The sequence below is a fragment of the Gallus gallus genome, chromosome Z (genome assembly GCF_016699485.2).
Source record: "Gallus gallus isolate bGalGal1 chromosome Z, bGalGal1.mat.broiler.GRCg7b, whole genome shotgun sequence".
NCBI lineage: Eukaryota > Metazoa > Chordata > Aves > Galliformes > Phasianidae > Gallus > Gallus gallus.
In genome coordinates, this window is record NC_052572.1 from 67,425,794 (window position 1) to 67,440,714 (window position 14,921).

At 46.7% G+C, this 14,921-nt stretch overlaps 1 protein-coding gene across 7 annotated transcripts in view; it reads left to right on the forward strand.

Annotated features, from left to right (window-relative positions):
• The window catches only part of MUSK (muscle associated receptor tyrosine kinase), a 93,027-nt gene that overhangs the window by 63,195 nt on the left and 14,911 nt on the right, over nt 1–14,921 (forward strand). For 3 of the 7 annotated variants that reach the window (XM_040655313.2, NM_204108.2, XM_040655312.1), the window contains exons 6-12: nt 1,464–1,588; nt 4,619–4,778; nt 5,381–5,387; nt 7,000–7,266; nt 11,756–11,931; nt 12,154–12,177; nt 14,696–14,784. In XM_040655313.2, coding sequence (XP_040511247.1) covers nt 1,464–1,588; nt 4,619–4,778; nt 5,381–5,387; nt 7,000–7,266; nt 11,756–11,931; nt 12,154–12,177; nt 14,696–14,784 — 848 coding nt within the window. Of the gene's footprint in view, nt 1–1,463; nt 1,589–4,618; nt 4,779–5,380; nt 5,388–6,999; nt 7,267–8,721; nt 11,932–12,153; nt 12,178–14,695; nt 14,785–14,921 lie in introns of those variants that run through there. The other 4 variants (XM_046905172.1, XM_040655315.1, XM_040655316.1 and 1 more) reach the window with 4 other exon arrangements.

Genomic DNA, 14,921 nt, shown 5'->3' on the forward strand with positions numbered 1-14,921 from the left:
ATTTAATCCTCCTAAAAATCCCTGCCCAGGACTCCATTGAATGGATGTGCTCACAGAGTGGCAAAGCTTCTAGGAAATGCACTCCTATTGTTGCCTATATATCTGTGAACAAAACTGACTTTAGGTGATCTGTTAACACAGAGTTCAGCCTTTGCACAGTCCAGATAGGAATGGAAAAACTATGTGGAAAGTAATTTTTCTTTTTTTTTTTTTTGTCCAATTGAAATTTTGCAGATGAAGGCTTTTCTGCTCTTGACAAGAAGAAGTCTCTATAAGGAGAAATATTCAGTGTGTGCCAGGAGACCATTATTGGTTGTTTAATTGCTCTGCTTGGGATGTATGCATCTGGAAAATGGGAGAAAACAGTGGTCAGTGACAAGAGGTGCGATAGGGAAACACGAAAGCAAAAAGTCTGTAATGCAGTCAGATATTTTGATAAGGGAAGCTACATGGATAGCTGAAGTGGAAAACGGAATATAATGCTTGCATAAGGATGCCAAGAGAAACTCCTCTACTTACTAAAATTTCTGATGGAGATTTTAAGTCATTGCTGTGCTGCCCAGAAGCTAGAGGGTGAGCATTACTCACGAAGCATGGGAAACTGGAGTAATAAATGGCACAGAGTTATCCATTCCGCTTCTGTACAGACATTCAGGCATCTCCACTGAAATTTTTGGGTCAGAACTCAGATGTTCCACATGGGAAATGATTCTCTTCTCTGCTTTCCTCTGTGCCGTCCAAATGCTGCAGCTGAAATACAGCTTGTGGAGGCTTGTCAGATCTGTGTTTTTGGATTAAAACACCTTTTCAGCAAAAATTTTGTAAGATCTCCTTTTCACCAAAAACGTAAAACAATCCTTTTGGAGAGGGGAAGGCCTTGGCTTCAGACTGTCCAGTAACCATATCGCCATGGAAGAAGCAGTGGAGGTGAAAAGTGACTTCGAAACCTTCTTGCCCTGTGCAGTCTCAGTTTCCCAAAGCTTTTGATGGCCTTGCCCCCATAGTTAAGTGATAGAAGCTTACCACCCAGGCTCATCATGGCATGGAAAATAATGGGGTTTGTGGCTCTCTGTGGTGAGTCCTAATCGCTGCAGTCACACTGATGAACTTATCTGAGCTCCAGCCTCTACCACCATGGTGGTCCCCTCCGTGTTTTCAAATTGTAATATGCCTTCTATTCACTGCAAGCCATCTGGGTGGTTTTTGCATGTTACCTCCCGTGAACAAGGGCTGTGTATAGATTTCCAGAGCTAAAATTTTGGTTTGTAATGTGTGGAATATGACAACACTGCCTACCTCATTTCTTCTCCTTGTCCTTCTCATAAGACTGTTGTTCAACAGGACTCTGCTGACCTTTCTTTGAGAGGCTGTGGCCTGTTTGGAGATGTGCTGGGAGGAGGCACCCCTGCATCAGACCAGCCTCAGCTGTAAGCACCCGTTTAAGCCTTTGTCTTCTCCCACAGTTTTTGCCAGAATCCTGAAGGCTCCTGAATCCCAAAACATCACCTTCGGCTCCATGGTGACACTGCGGTGCACAGCAGCAGGTGCTCCAGTCCCCACTGTCACCTGGCTGGAAAATGGGAAAGCTGTAAGTGCTGCTTTTCTGTCCCCAGTTCCCGCTTCTGCCTTTTGTAGTGCCTGCTGTTCAATCACTCTGAGACAGTCTCGTCTCCCCACTGCAGTGCTCAGTTCTATGAAATGCTCTGCCTTGTCTCCAGGTGTCGCGTGGGTTAATTGGGTAGGATCTGGTAGAATGCCAGAGATGAAGGATGCTTGAGATGCTTGCAAGCTCCTCCTGGGCCAGAGTGTTTAGGAGGACTTAATGATGAGTTTAAGTATTTGTACAGGCAGTTTTCCTGGCCTTTGTCCTAATGTGATGAAAATAACATGACAAAATGGATTATTTGACAAAATAAGGAAAGCTGAGGCAGTTAAATAGAGCAAACTTGTTTTGAGGCATAATATGCTGCAAGTACCAGGACTTGAAAACCATCTGGTGCTCACAGGAAAGTGATCTGTGGATTAATCATCCTGGCCTTCTAATGTGGGTGCCTCCTTTGCATTTACCCAATTTAATGCCCACTTATAAGCCATTGCAGTGCTCCTCAGCTGGACTGAAGAGCCCCTTGACACCCAGCATAGCCCCCCAGGGGTGAAGATGCATGCCAGAACCACAGCAGCTCTCCAATAGGTACGACACTTGATTCCGTCCAACGCCCTTTCTGACATGGATTTCCTCCAACCTTCTCATGTTTGTAATGGCCATGCTATATATTCTCCATGGTCTTCCAACAGCTTTCATAAAGTCATGTGGCCTGGATCACAGTGCTGCAGAGGCAGCTGTGTGCATACCAGTGATTTGCCTCTTCTTTTTCTCACTGATTCTTCTGGCCACTGGCTGGCCACGGGCATTCCTGTTGGCTTGCTCATCCAACAGGAGCAAGAGATCCTCTTGGAGAAATTTCTTACTTCAGGAGGCTACTCTTGTCCTGCTCCATATCTCTTCTCTCCATCTATTAAAATATGTCATTAAGGAGCTTGGGCTACTCTGCAGGCTGTCTCACCTTCTTTATCTCTGCCAACACTTTTTGTATCCTCCAGTCTCATATGATTATTTTCCAGATTAAAATATTCTATCCTATATTCTGTGCTCAGGCTGGTAGGTGAGTCCCTCCCCTTGTGTCCATCCTCCAGATTTCCATACTGGCCACTGCCATAGCCTCTGGATTAACAATGCACGATATCCAAACCCTTTTTATTCACTCCTGCCAGCGACCACAAGGTCATGCTTCTAACTGTAGTTTGCAGAGCAGCTGAGGAAACAAGAAAGGTGAGGAATTCACTGGTATCATTTCAGAAGGCTGATGAAGAACAAGGGGCCTCAGAGCTTCCAGGACCTATATTTTAGGACAGCCGGTTCTTCACCTTTTTTGCTTTCAATGGCTTCTTACGAGTGGAAGGACGCTGCTATGCCAAGCTCCCATTGGTGCATGACTCTTGTAGAGAGCTGTATGCTAGTTGATTTGTCACCTCTGGTGAAAGCATGGTTCCTGTTTTGTTCACTCCATCAGCTGACATGGAGCATTCTTCACTTCTTGGACCAAGCTGAGAAGAACAATCTCAGATTTCCATGGTCACGTTTCCTGACATGAGAGGCCTCTGCCGTGCAAAATCCCATGGAGGGTCCCAGGCTGGACCTGAGGCTCTGAGGGAGTCTGCAGAAGAGCAGCAAACGGGATGAAGGCTGGGGAATCGTTTCAGATTGTAGCAGATACTGCTCAGTGCTGGATAGGTTCTGGGAGGAAAAACTTGTAAAAATAAATCTGACCAGTGCTACAGTTAAAGAGAAACTCTTCAATCATGAAAAAATACCCTGAGTTCTCATTCATATGAATTGACTTGACAGCATAACACCAAAAAGTATCCCTGCTCCTGCTTTTGCACTGTGACCAGCCTGCCACGCGTTTCTGATGCAATATTTACAATATTTATGTTAGTCTTGTGATTTAGTCATTTCTTCCCCTCCAAATCTCCTTTCCATACATCTGAGTTGAGCTGGAGTGGGACAGAACAAATGTAATACTTTCTGTGTTTTCTTTTTTGGGGAGAAAACAATGTGCTACCTGAAGAAAGATACAACACTGATGTGTTCCTTCTTGCTTTTCAGTCATTACCATTAATAACTTTGGAAGCAGACACAGATCCCATTGAAACATGTTTCCACTAGCTTCCAGCGTGATCAGATTAGTCTGTCTCACCTCTCTGCTAGATGTGTAGATAGAGCACTTTGCTTGGACAGAGCCAGATGCACGACTTTCACTGTCCTTAGGGCCAAGACATACCGGTGGAGCCCACAGATGGCCACTTTTCCCTTTGATGCTTCCTACTGGTATGAAGAACAGAGCCGGCAATGCTCCTCTATGCTGCTGCCTTTGCCAAGCATGGTCCTGATGTGCTGTGTCTGATTTTAACAAGTGCCAAAGCTGCAGGAAAAGCTTGAAGATAAAACCAATTCTGACTGGCCAAAAACAACAGGCTCCAAGTTCATTCACCTCGGAATTTCTCTCCTGGGGAAAGACCTGGCCAATGTCACCACATCTGCTGCCATTTCCACATTTCCAGGCAGCAGGGAAGAAAATGTATGGGGTATCTACTCGAGCATTGGAGACAGAGCATTTGCTCGGCTCACCGCTGGTTTGAAGATGTGGCAGAGGCTGCATTAATCCAGAATCAGTGAGTTCACAGCTACTTTCCCTATAGCCAGGCTTGGGTGCACAAAGCCATTTTGTGCTCCACTGAGTACATTCTTCTAGTAAAGTCCTTGTAGTAGTTAGCCACAAAAAACTGAGATTTCTGGAACTGAAAATTAATCGCAGAAGTACTGTTGAAGTGTGGACTAGGAGAAGTCTTGAACATTTGCTTTTGTCTGTGAAAGCTATGAAAACAACAAAATAATGCCAGCAGCTCCAGCTTTCTGCCATCTTCATCTGCTTGCTGCATCTTTCTCTGCCAAGCTTGTTGTGAAGTGGTGAATCTCTTGGTTTTTTTTATTTTTTTCTTGGTTTGCTTGTTTGCCTCTGTTAGAAATGTCACTGCAGTGGGCTTTTCATTCCCTTAGGTTTCTGCAGGCTCTATAGCAGAAAGCGTGAAGGACAGAGTGGTTGACTCCAGGCTGCAGGTGTACGTCACCCGACCCGGCCTATTCACTTGCCTTGCCACCAACAAACACAGCAAAACCTTCGGTGCTGCCAAAGCCGCCGCGACCATCAGTGTTTCAGGTATGCTGGGAAGGAGGGGCTCGTTAACAACTCACCCTTCCCTGCAGGCCTGGCTTTCCTACTGGGAAACGAGGTGGAGGAGGAGGGAAGGCCTTGGAGAGCTCATAGTTTGCAGGGGGCTAAATTTGAGTACCAATGCCTGCCCCGCTGGGCTATTTCCTCATATATTCTTACACTCGGGAGACTGGCACAGCTGTCGCTTCCTGCATGCTTGGTGCTGTCTTGTACGTTGTGTCCCAGAAGCACTTGGTAAGTCCATCCATGCGGAGGAAGCCGTGGCTGCAGCCCAGCTTTGGTGTCACCTAACAGCAAGGTGAAAATAGCTTTCCTCAGATCGCGAGCTTCTCGGGGGCTGCATCTCTCCTACAGCCCCATCTCTTGATGGGAGAAAGAAAGGACAAGCAGGGGGAGCAGCTGCAGCCACCCGCTCTGTGAATGCAGGACGCAGTCTGGTGGTTATGGAGGGCCCAAAGATTAAGGCATATTTCCTACCGTGTAACTCTTAGCTACCACAAATGTGAAATGACAGATCAATGATGTCTTTTCCATTTCTTCTTTCTTCTGACTCATCGCCACTGCTGGGCCCGGTGCCTCCCTGGCAGAGTGGAGGTAAGGATGGGTTTTATGGCTGCCTGGGGATCCTGTGGGTCAGGGAGGGTGACAGTGATGAACCAAGAGGATTTAATGAATTTTGCTTAAATGAAAGGGGAGGGTTTCTGGATACTAAGATACGGGTGAGACTCTCTGGAGGGCACACTGGGATCCTTTATACAAGTGTGAACAGAGCGTGGGGCCCATCAGATAACGGTGCCTCTGCACTGAGCCACTAGTGGAGCACACATCACAGTTATATGCCCATGACTTGACTAACATTAGAAATTTACAGACAAAAGTCTAGCTGCATGTTAGGCTCCTGTCTACACAGAACCAATAGATGTTTTTTTGTTCAGTGATCACTACAAGTAAGGCAAAAAGCACTTAGATATTTGTTAGAAGCAAAGTAGTAGATGACTAAAGACACTTGTATGTGATCAGAGGTGCTCTTTTGCCAGGTTCTTTCTGGAGTGCCGAACGATTTGTCCGACTTTTTATTTTTAGAACCCTAGCATATTCCTATGTGTGGTGTGGGTAAATCAGTCTGAAAGGTAAATGCAAGTGCTAGCTGAGACCTGGCGGCTCTCAGAGCGAAGAGCAGTGCCTGAGAAAGTGTAAAAAAAGTGGCTCAACTAAGCTGCTGGCACACCTGGTTCAGGGCTTTTGCAAAACATTTGGAGACTCCAGTAATGATGGCAGACTTATGCCTTGCACCTTCACCTGTGTAGGTGTGACAGGCATAAGAACTGTGATCCAATGCTCAGCCTTTATCTCTCATGACTGTTCTCGACATTTGCTGCACAAAATCCCCTTTCTGCGATAAGGCACTGCAAGAAACATCGCTGCTTCTGCAGACTGTGTCTCTGCAGATGACGAAGAAGCAAGGAAACATAATACTGACACTGGTGTGCTGACAAAAATGGGACCTTTCCAGGCTACAGCCCACCAAAGCCAGCAGCACAGCTGTTCTATGCGTGCCTGTACGCCCTCTTGCCTCTCAGGCATAGGAAAGATGCACCTTGCATGGGAGGCACATGGGGTGTCACCAGGACAGTGTGTGTGGTGTGCCCTCTGCCACAGTGGGGATTGTTGTGAGGAAGCTGCCTAGCAATAATAATAATAATTATTATTATTATAAATAAAAAGATTAACGTTGACCCCAAACCAGTGTGGCTGAACTGAGGCCAGAGAGCATCGCCTGCTGATCACAAGATCTGCAAAGCAGAATTTTGGGCATCCAGTGTACTTTGTTGCCCATGCAGGTCCTGTTTTCCTAAGAAAAATAGCAAGAACACCCCAGAGCATTGACAATGGGGGGATTATTTGGACAGAGAAGTAAAAGGCAAGGTTACAAATAGCTCTGCTGGCTGCTCCAAATGGTTGGCATGTTGAGAATTGACCTCCTTGACCCCAGTTGCACTGGCAGGGTGATCAATGGGGACAGCTGCACCCCCAGCTCTCCCCACCCACTCTGGGAGCAGGGAGGGTCATTTTCCCAGGTGTGCCGTAGGGGCAGTGCCCTCTGACCTGGATGCATCCACAAACCCCTGCTGGCACTCTCCTCTCCATTCCCTTCTGGTGCAGGGCTGTGGGTTTACCCTGTGTGTTTGCTTTTGTCCCTTGACAGCAAACTGTATAAGGGTGATGCAGGCTACTGCAGCACCTACAGAGGCGAGGTGTGCAGTGCCATCCTGTCAAGAAACGCTCTTGTTTTCTTCAACTCCTCCTATGCTGACCCCGAGGAGACCCAAGAGCTGCTTGTTCATACTGCCTGGACGGAGCTGAAAACGGTGAGTTCGTTCTGCCAGCCGGCCGCCGAGTCCCTGCTGTGTAACTACATCTTCCAGGAGTGCAAGCCCTCAGGAGTGGGGCCCGCCCCAAAACCCATATGCAGGTAAAGAAACACAACATGCTCCTCTTTCACTTTTGTTCTGGGGGCATGTGGCTGGTTAGAGTCTGCCCAGTCATGCAGTAGCACTGTGCTTTCTGGATTGTTGTGTTTTTTCCTTTCTTCTCCCTTCTGCATGCACAGAGGGGGCCTGTTGCAGTGTTCAGTGGTGGGGTTCAGAGTGAATTCCAGGCCCCAGAGATTTGTGCTAAATCAGGCTTTTGGTGGCAGCTGCTGAAAAGATACATCCCTTTCAATGACATTGTTGATATAAGTAATTAACATATTGCCACCAGTTAGATCTTGCTAGGTCAGTGTATAGTCATTACTATTATCAGAAATGTGCATGTTCAGAATTCTGACTAAATATGGACATGCAGCAGATGTGGCCAGGGCAGGACACTGATCATTCAGCACTTCCCATCACCGCAGTGATAGAATTGGAAAAGACCACACTGGAGACACTGTCAGCGTAACTGCACCTGCTGAACCAAACCTCCCCCCTGGCACACGTATCCTCTCATGGTCAGAGGAATGTGCAATCAAACAGACCTGGCAAGGACCCGCAGAGCCCAAAGCATCTCACGCAGCAGCTAATCCCCTGCTGACAGGTGCTTGTATAGCACGTCTCAGGCACAGAGGCTGTGCAGCCCACTGGGCAGCCCTCCCCATTGCGCTCTGTCCACTCCAGCAGCCACCGAGAAGAGCTTCCTCCTTCCTTTCTGCAGCAAGATTTGAAGAAGCCTTCCCCAGCCCAGAATAAACCATCTTTCTCCAAGTTCTCTCCATAGGTCTTGCTTTTCAACCCTCTGTATCTCTTGCGGCTTCTTTTTCTGTGAGCACTAACTACACATGAGCCTAGTGGTGGATATCCTGCTCCCCATGATGGCACAAGGACTGCCTGGTGCGCTGCAGAGAACAGTCTCTGTAGACATTTTGGGCTGATACTCTTCTTTTCCCTAGCACTGCTGTCTAGCATGACAAATCTGTGAAGACCTGCTCTCTGGTTGCCCTTTGATCCGCGTTTGGGCAGCTGACATTCCTGCCTAAAAGCAGCACTCAGTTCTTGTCCCTCATGAACTGTATCCTAAAACAGATTATTCAGATCAGTGTTTGTAGGAGAGTGGCCCCAGTTGTGGTGCCTTGACTGAAATGCACGTCTTGCATGCAGACATGGCAGGAACAGGGGCAGCACTTGGACAGCTGGATGTGGGCCAGATGTAGTCTAGTGGCAGTTATTTTTCCAGTTATGCCGGGGCTTTTTAGGACAGTGAACGGCACGCTGTTTTTGTACTCAAGGCCCTTCTGATCTCTTCTCCTTCCACAGCTCCGAAACAAAGGCACAGAGGAAAACACCAGTGCGGAGCCTGACAGTGCATTGCGTTCTCCATTTGTTGCATGAGCTGCTTGGCGTTCCTCACTCCGAGCACTTGCAGCACGTACCCTGAGAAAGAAGTGTATTTGCAAATATCCACAAATAATCCTGCAGACAAGTGCTGAAGTTGCTTTTTGTTGTCAGACTGCGCCCCTCTGCCTTGGTGCACTGCTTTGTCATTGTGCCCTTTAGTACACCACCTCTCTGCCTATTTTCAAGATGTGTGACAGTATTTATATCTGAGCCACACAGGCGTGACACATTTGTCAGTGAAGGACTTTGCACAGTGCTCCACAGGACGTGTCAGTGAGGGCTGGGTAAGGCGCTGGCTTCATTTCACCCTGCTCAAGGGTGGCCCAACAACTAGCAGGCAAAGCCTATGCAAATGTGTCTGAATACTAACAGATCTGTCTGGCATCATCTTTCTTCAAATCCACCAGACAATTTGCAGATACATCTATTTATTCTTTTCCTCGAAGAACTTTTCTCAGTGATTTTATTGTGAATTTAAATGTGGCTTTCTTCATGACAAGAGCCCTGGGACAGTGTTCCTCTGGTTTCCTGTTCCCAGAGCCCCTTGGCTGGGCAAGTTTCCCCAAAGCCCTTGCCCCACACTCTGACAGCTCAGACATCATCTGTCCTTCTGAATGGTTGAGACCTCAGAGGTCTACTGAAAGCATTTTGCACAGTCTTGGTTGCTTTCCAGTTATCTTATCTGCTTTCTACTGACAGCTTTATACCTCTCTGCTCAAACTGTCTAGACAACACCAGCTCTCAGCTGAACTGCATCAAGAATAAAAATTTAATTGTCCCAGAGGCTGTAGGAATCACCTTGTTTTTGAGGGACAGATTTCCCTTGGTATGTTTTCATGTGCTTTTGTCTTTTTTACTTATTCTTTGTACCATTTTTTTCTCTCCTATGTAATTTTTGTTGTGCATTTTGGTTTGGAAGCTAGAACAAACTGGGCAAGACAAATAAACACTGGCAAAACAAGATGAAGTGAAACAGGAGAAAACAACATAGGAAAAACTTTCCGTATATTCAGACGCAAATTGATTAGAATAAGAGTTTTCCTACTTGAAAGGAAAAGTGATACTTCATCTCATAATTCTTGGTTACTTCTGGCTTTTACCATGGGCTGTTCTGTGATAATAAAAGAAAGCCCCTCTATTTTTATTTCAGTCACTGCTGGTGTGAAGTGATAGGGCACAGTCTCACATTGGGAAACCCTTCACTTTTGTCAGGTCCATGCGTCCTCTCCTCTTCTTCAACAGCTCTCTGTGGGCTCCTGGCCCGCCTGTCCTCATCGGCTGCTCCTGGTCTTTGTCTCTCTGTCTCGTTACATAAAACTTCTAATAATACTCTGAAGTAATCTTTGCATATGATCTCATCAAGCTCTTGCTGCTGGGGATTAAGTGCTATAACAATGGCATGATCTCAGCTGGAGGAGGCTGACTGCCCCTCCCTCTGGCTGCCTTGTCGTGCTCCCCTAGAAGCAGCCACGGGGCAGGGGCTGAGGACCACCTCCCTCTAAAGAGGCACTGGAAAGGCTTGCAGAGGTCTTTGTCTTGCAGGTCTTTGGCTTTTTGCAGCTGCACTTCGCATACAAGGCTTGTTTAAGGATGCTCTGTCTTCAGGAGTGAAGGCAGCTAATGCAATCCAGGTCTCTCTGTGTCAGACTGTGCCTCAGATGCCAGGTTTTCCCATTTCACAAGCTAAACTTTCTTTTTTTTTTTTTTCTTTTTTTAAAACTTCAGGAGGTCATTCCTGTTCCACTTGTTGTTTAACATAAAAAGCTACATCTATACATTGCACCATCTGGCTGCATTCTGGCTCTCATGGAAGTGAGGAAGGAATCAACCAGACGTGGATAAAACCAAAAGCAAGGCAGCTGGGTCTTCAGTAGCTTCAGCCTGCAGATGTGAAAAGCATCCACCTCCATTGCAAAAGATCTGCCACCCTGGAAGAATTTCCAGAGACCTCCATCCTTCTGGTGCTGCAGAAGATTTGCAGTGATGGTGTTTGTCGTTGAAGCTCATGACCTTCTACTCTTGCCAAAGCTGTTGGTAGTAATGAAATTGCATCAGCCAGCCAGGTGGTGAATTTGGCTGAAGCCTTCAGCATGGGTGCCAACAGTGTATTCCTGCATAACTGTGTCATTCTGTGTTGGTCAGGAAGGACATGCATCCTCAAAGGACAGCAGCTGAGTTCAGCAAAAATCATCTCTGTACATTACCTCAAAGCTGGTTGTGCAACTCAGGCTCTCAAGAATGAGTGAATAAATAAACGAATCAGTGACAAATTAACTAATACAACAAACAGTCAAACTTTCCAGTATGGCACAGTTTCATTTATGTTTTTTTTCTTCTTCTTCTTTTTTTTTTTTTTCCCTAGAGCAGATATTACTGCCTTGGCCTTCTTCACAAAATAGCTTCAGATCTAAGGAACATTTAAACATTCACAGTATGGCTTGCCAGTGAATATTTCACATTGTTAGGGAGGCAATACATTAGGTAAGAGGAGGTTTGGTCATTTATTTCACCTGGCACTGCAAAGATTTTGCTGCAGATAGCAGGCAGATAAAAAGGGGGAGAGAAAGGCAGAGAAAAGAAGGTATTTGGGAGGCTGGCTCTGTGAGATTAAAAATGTAGGCAAATGTTTATCTTAGAAAAGATTAAGATATTAAGATTTGCAGCTCACCTCTTGTTTTGAACAGATGGCATGTTTGTACAGAATTTATGAACAACAGGTGAGATTTTCAGGGTGTATCAAAAATGCTAAGATAACTCCCAGACATGCTGTTTGTTATTAGAAGATGGCAGTAAATGTCTGGGAAATGATGGAAATGAACTCCTCACAGTCTTTGATGTGTGTTGCGTCTTGAGCATAACCCTGCTTCATTAAAAAATGTAGCTTTGTGGGTTTCCTAAAGGAAGCTATTACATTTTATGCGGAGTTTCCTTTATGGTTTATGAGCCAGACAGACTGGCTTAAAGAAGCACAGCCCCACTAATGGTTTTCTGTCCGCCTGTATAACCCCTGCACACCACCGCTAGGTGCAGCTGCTGTTATCAAGCCATTGACCACTGTATTTCACTGTTTTTTGCAAAATAATGTAGAGAGAATTGCCTTGCTGTAAAGGATCTCTACTGCTTTAAGGAATGGCTCTCAATGGAGGAAAACTCTCAGCGGGGGATTTACAAGCCGGGGCTGATGCTGCTCGCTCTTCCCGAGTGCAACAGGCTGCCCAGCCTGCACCAGGACCCCAGTGCCTGCACCCATATCCCTTTCTTTGGTAAGGGGCTGTGCTGCCCGTCATCTGCAGAGCTGCTTTCTTGGTGAGGAGGGCACGGTGACACCCACGACTTACAGCCAAAGTGAAGGCCTGACAGCCTCTCAGTAGCTGTTCTGTGGTCAGATGTGGTGTGCAAAGTGGGAACCATCCTGCCTGTGCCTCTGCAGCTAGCACCTGGCTGTGTCACAACCCCTCCTTACACCTTGTCTTGTCTTTTCACAGATTTTAAGAAGGAGAATATAACCAGTAAGTAGATTTCTCCAGGATCTGTTCTTCAAGAGGGTGGGCACGGCATTTTTGTTGAAGATGCAGCTTGCACAGCATTTTTTCGTGTTTTGTGCTGGTCTTTGCTGGCTTGATCAGGCTGTTGCTGGAGGATGACTGAACTCTCACATCTAAGGCATACACAAACACATTTCCAGCTGCACAGGTTTTAGGGAGAGCATGGGCTGGTAGTTGTTGAAGGTGATTAGAGAGCGATGGTGCTTTTAGCCAGTTGTTATGCTGCCTTTCTAACCATACTCTCTTTTTGCTGCGTCTGGTACTTTGGAGACTGCTGTCAGGGCAGTCCCACCCTTACATGCTGTCATTGATGGGGTTACCAGCATAGAATCACAGAACCACAGACTGGTTGGGTTGGAGGGGACCTCAAAGCCCACCCAGCCCAGAGTTCCTGCTGTGGGCAGCACTGCCACACAGTAGGTCAGGTTAGAAAAGGGCCCAGCCAGCCTGGCCTGGAGCACCTCCAGGGATGGGGCACGCACAGCTTCTTCAGGCAGCACATGCCAGTGCCACATCCAGCTGCCTCCATCTGTCCCTGAAGCTGTTTCTCTAATGTCCCTCCAAAACTACCCATAAATCCCAGCCATCTCTTGCTGAGACTTCTGCCAGCCCCATGCTCTCAGTGGGGGATAGAGCACGAGGAGGGTGCCAGAAGCACATGGCAGTTTCAGCCTCTCCTTCTTCAGCACGTCCACCAGTGAGACCTTGGTATTTTTCAGCCCTTTAAAGGCACAGTGATGCTTCTGTTTGCCCCCCAAGCCTCTTCAGCTTGCTCCACAAAGGTGTCATGTTGATGTCACATTCAGTGCAAAAAGGCTGCTTTTCATGTCAGCTATTAGCTCAGGTGGATTTCAGGTATTGCTCTCCTTGTCTTTTAATTGTTGACGTTGAAAACACTGGGTTCAGACACACAGCTGTGTTTTATGGCAGCTCAACAAAGACACTGCAGGTAGCTTATGTACCAGCCAGAGAAGGTCAAATTGTAGCATTTTACCTTGAACTTGTGAGGTACAAAGTGTTGTCATGGGCCATTTCTAAACTGAGGTACTTCCACACCTTGAACTACAGGGGCTCAACCTCGTGTTTGAAGTCACCTGCCTACAGTAAACCTGGTGGTGTTCTGCTGCCCATGGGTACAGCCTGGCACCAATGGGTGTACAGAAAGCTGAGGTTCTGCAACAGCAATTACGTGTGGAGTGGGTGATGCAAGAGGAAAAGAGCAGGTAGCCATTGTGATGTGCTCAAGAATTGCTGTTTACTCTGGTCTTTACTGAAGTGCTCAGGTGCTCTAAACAAACATCTTGTTAGAACTACAACCCTGCAAAAATTAATCAATCATCGACGTTTCTCCTACAGGAGAAACAGGGCAATTCTGTTTGAGTGAATTAAAATGTGTAGCCTTTGTCTCAAACCTGGATCAAACCTTACGCAAATCTTTACTGAAGAGGAAAAACATTTGCTTAAAAAAATCTCTGTTTTAGAATGAGACAGATTTCCTCCTGTGTTAGTTTTTATGAGCTGCAACTTCAATACAGTTGAAAATAAAGCTGTGACAGCAGTGTTTGCTGACTTACTAATTGATTTAATAAGGTTAATAATGCAGCATCTAACAAGAGGACCCTAATGCATGCCATCAACCAGAATGCTAATCCATGGTCAGCAGTTTCCACACAATTAGCTATCAAATGCTACATGTGTAAGGCTGCATCTCCTCTGTTGTCCCTCTTACTTCCTGGATTATGCCAGCATGCATTAAATTCTCCTCTGAAGATAAGTGATGCCCACAGTTATGTTTGGGGAGCTTATTCTGGGAGTGAAAATCTCTAGATTTCCTGCTGACTTTTTCTGCAGCCATAGTAAGCTTTGCATATGTGAAGTCAATGGCACATTCTTCACTGTGAATAACAATACTTTGTGCCCATACCATTGCTTCAGATCTGTAGCTCCCTTTAGCTTGTGGTTTCCACGCATGCTGGGAGCCACAGTCCCAAGCATCCAGTCTGAGATGACAAGCAATGCACAGAGGCCAGCAGGGGAGCATTCCTTGCAGGACCTTGCTGCTCCCACCCCAGCTGCCCCTGACACTGTGCAGGCTGTGAGCCATGCAGCCAGTGCTGCAGTTTGCTTTCTGCCATGGTTTGGCTCTGGAGCATCCCTGTGGGCCCCTGCTGCTTTGTTTGGTTTTGGGGGAGAGGACAGCCACAGCCACATGGCTCTGTTTGTCAGTCTGGTAAGCTTTACTCCCTTCCTTGGGGTGTTACCAGATGTAATCCTATGTACAGAGCTCAAAATCCATTTCAGCGTGAACAGAAAGCTAAGCTCTTCCGTGACTGTCACTGGTCCTTTTGTGCGCTTCAGATCTGCTGCTAATTGTTTTGGCTCTTGTGCAAGGACATGACTTGTCGCTCCTCGCTGCAGGGCATGTTCTATGGTGCTTGTCCTCACTTTGTTCCTTTTTATTCTTTATTTTTTTCCTGTCCAGGGACTTGCTACAGTGGCAATGGCCAGTTTTACCAGGGCTGGGCCAACGTTACCGCCTCCGGCATCCCCTGCCAGAAGTGGAGTGACCAGGTGTGCATCAGTGTGAGATAACTAAATGGGGTCTTCTTCTCCAAGTTTCCCAGAGCTGGGCAGCCCTGTCCCACAGAAGGGCTGGGCAGATGGAAGCTTGACTTATTGCTTCATATTTCAATATGCGAGTTCCCCCT